Source organism: Piliocolobus tephrosceles, chromosome 1, assembly GCF_002776525.5.
Source record: "Piliocolobus tephrosceles isolate RC106 chromosome 1, ASM277652v3, whole genome shotgun sequence".
Classification (NCBI taxonomy): domain Eukaryota; kingdom Metazoa; phylum Chordata; class Mammalia; order Primates; family Cercopithecidae; genus Piliocolobus; species Piliocolobus tephrosceles.
The window spans coordinates 175,182,121-175,185,052 of NC_045434.1; the positions used below are offsets into that span (position 1 = coordinate 175,182,121).

The following is a 2,932-nucleotide window of genomic DNA, read 5'->3' on the forward strand; positions in this document are numbered from 1 at the left end:
TAGGGGATGCTGAGAGGCCTCCAGACTCAGATGCATAAGCCCAGATGTGGTCAGGAGGATCCCCTTCTGGGAGTCAAGCGTTTATTCTGGAAGCTATTACTGTCACAAGTGCAGGATGGGGCAGGGAGAAGGGGATAGAATGGAAGGAGCGATGACCCACCAGGCCCATGCCTTCTTCTTTCAGGTCCAGTGAGCATGAGAATGCCTATGAGAATGTCCCCGAGGAGGAAGGCAAGGTCCGCAGCACCCCAATGTAACCTTATCTGTGACTCCAACTCCAAGACTCCCAGGCACCTGGGATGGATGCCCAGTGCTACCACCCAAGCCCCCTCCTTCTTTGTGTGGAATCTGCAATAGTGGACTGACTCCCTCCAGCCCGACGCCGGCCCTCCCCTCCCCTGAAGTATAGCCAGCCAAGGTTGGAGCTCAGACTGTGTCTAGGTTGGGGCTCAGCTGTGGCCCTGGGGTCTCCCGCTCAGCTCAGAAGAGCCTTCTGGAGAGGACAGTCAGCTCAGCACCTCCCATCCTGCTCACACATCCTTCCCTATAACTGTGGAAATGGCCCCAAATTCTGTGAAATAAAGACTTCTTGTATTTCTGGGGCTGAGGCCCTGCAACAGCCCCTCGGGCTTCCCGTGAGTCCCCATCTTGCTTTCTGAATCACGACAATCGCCTTCTGACTTGTCATAGTGGCTTTGGGGGATTATCCAGGAAGCCCCTGTACCCACAGGGCAGCTGGGACCGAGGGGGCCCAGGCTGGGGAGGGGCTGAGGGTGTGTGGCCAGGGTGAGGGTAAGAGAGGGTTGGTGTCTTTTCTGGTGTTTGAGAGTGAAGCACCCTCAAATGGGAGTGTCTGATGGCACCTGGGAGAATTGGGAGGCAGGAAGACCAGGACAGGTGAGCCCATTTCTGCCAGTGGGGTGTTTCTTGTCCCCTCAGGTCAAACCCTTTCTTCAACCAGAGCAGCCGGGCATGGCTTCCCAGGGCAGGGCAGGGCAGGGCAGACCCTAATATGAGCTAAGTGCCTCCAGTGCTGATCAGTTTCATGTATGCAGGGAAGGAAGAGGATGTGAGAGGCCTATGGGCTGGGGAGCTCACCCACTCTACCCTTGCTCCAGTCTCCGCCCCCAAAGCACCCTTCATCCCTGAGGCTCTGGGCTTTTCCTTGCACAGTGCCGTTCGCCCTCTGCCTCTGTGCTGGAGGTGTCATGGTGGGTTCACACAGATCTAGCTCTGTCTCCCTCTGGTAGCCCCTCTGTGCTGGGCTTTGGCATAGGAAGTGTCAGGAAGGAGTCTTGGGTTGAGACTCAGGAAGCCCAGATCTGAGTCCTGGGTCCTCTGCCAACTTGTGTGTGAGCTTGGGAAAGCTGTTGTCCTCTCTGAGCTGAGCTTTCTGTCCATGGCAGATTTGGCCAGTCTCACGGCAGAGCTGGAGGAGAGCCCAGTCCTTGCCTATGCCTGCCTCGCCCAACGCTCAGTCCTGGGGTGGGAGTCGGGATAGGGACGGGAGGATCAGGAAACTGGGTCCTAGTAGGAGCAGGGCAGAGGGGGGCATGCCTTGCCTGGCTGGCGGAACCTAGAGGCCCCTCACCTCTGTGACTGCTGGCCTTATGGGAACAGCTTCTGTCTCTGTCCTGGGTGATAATCTGAGACGGACTCATCCAGAATAATTCCCAGATCCAGAGAAGTGGGGCCAGAAGGTAGGAGGCCATCCACCTTGTCCCAAAGGTCTCCCTTTGCCACTTGCCTCAACCTGTCACAGCCCCCTTGCTTCATGTTATGGCCATTCTTTTGCTATTCTAAGGCTTCACCAAGTACCACTGGGGAAGACTCATCTTAAATGGAAATAATCTCGTCTCCCCTCGTTGGGTTTAGGATGCAGACAGCAGCAGAGGGAAGAGGCCTGGGGTGGGGGAGCAGCAGCCTTGCTCCAGGCCTATCCCTGCCTTTCTGTGTGTCTTGAGACAAGTCACCTCCCCTCTCAGGACTTCAACTTAATGAACTGCAGCTTGTGATTTCTACTCTAGGCTTTTGTTTACGTGGCTTTCTGTGACTCATGCCTTTTCACCCCACCTCTGCCAGTTTAAACTCTGCCCATTGTTTTTTCTTGACCCAACCAAGATTCCTCCTCTTCTGGAAAGTCTTCCTTGATTAGACCAGAGGGCAAAGCCAGGCCAGCAGCCAGCCCAGCTTCTCCACTCACTGAAGGAGAGACAGAGGTTCCTAGAGGGTCAGGCCTCTGCTAGGGCACAAACAGCCCCCTCTTCCTTTCCTGCCTCCTGGTGGGAAGCTTCTGGCTGCTGGATCTGATTCTCCTTTCACGAGGCCACATTTCCTCCCAGCTCTGCCGTCAGTTGTCCCTGGGGGGGTGGGAGTGGGTTTGAGTCAGGTCATCCCACCAGCCTACCAGGGCCAGAAGGCAGAGCCACCATCCCTGTCTCCCTGTAGCAAGTGAATCCCAGCTCCTCACACCTGTGAGGTTTTGCCAGGAGAAGCCTGCTTCTGCCTGGCCTTACCTTGCTCCCCAGCAGCTGTCTGGGGCCTCTCTAAGAGCCTCCTTGTCCCCCTTCTCATTCTGTCTTGCTCAATATGGGTAGATCTAAGAGACTGGGAACCCAGGGGGCTCCTGCAGGGGCTGGGCCGGCACTGACCTTACAGCCCCTCACCCTCACCCCATGTTCCTGCCCCGATCGGGGGCTGGGAGCAGGAAGCTGCTGGCCCCAGAACCGCTGAGACCCCCAATCCTTATCGCTCATTCCCACCTGCCAGCCTGGCCAGATCGAGGAGGGAAAGGAGGCTGGGCCCAGGCCAGGGTGGTGCTTAATGACCCTCCAGGGGCCTAATCTCAGACTGGCAGCCACGGAGTGGCTCAGGCGCGCTCCTGGAGAAGGCTGATAACGCGCCAGCTGGGCCCCCACCATCTATCGCTGCA

General features: G+C 57.2%; 1 protein-coding gene across 2 annotated transcripts in view; it reads left to right on the top strand.

Moving 5' to 3' along the window:
• Positions 1–639, top strand: part of PDZK1IP1 (PDZK1 interacting protein 1) — an 11,431-nt gene extending 10,792 nt beyond the window's left edge. For both annotated transcript variants that reach the window (XM_026455751.1, XM_026455752.1), the window contains exon 5: positions 185–639. In XM_026455751.1, coding sequence (XP_026311536.1) covers positions 185–257 — 73 coding nt within the window. In that variant the 3' untranslated portion in view covers positions 258–639. The remainder of the gene's footprint in view (positions 1–184) is intronic.
• Positions 640–2,932: the final 2,293 nt, after the last annotated feature.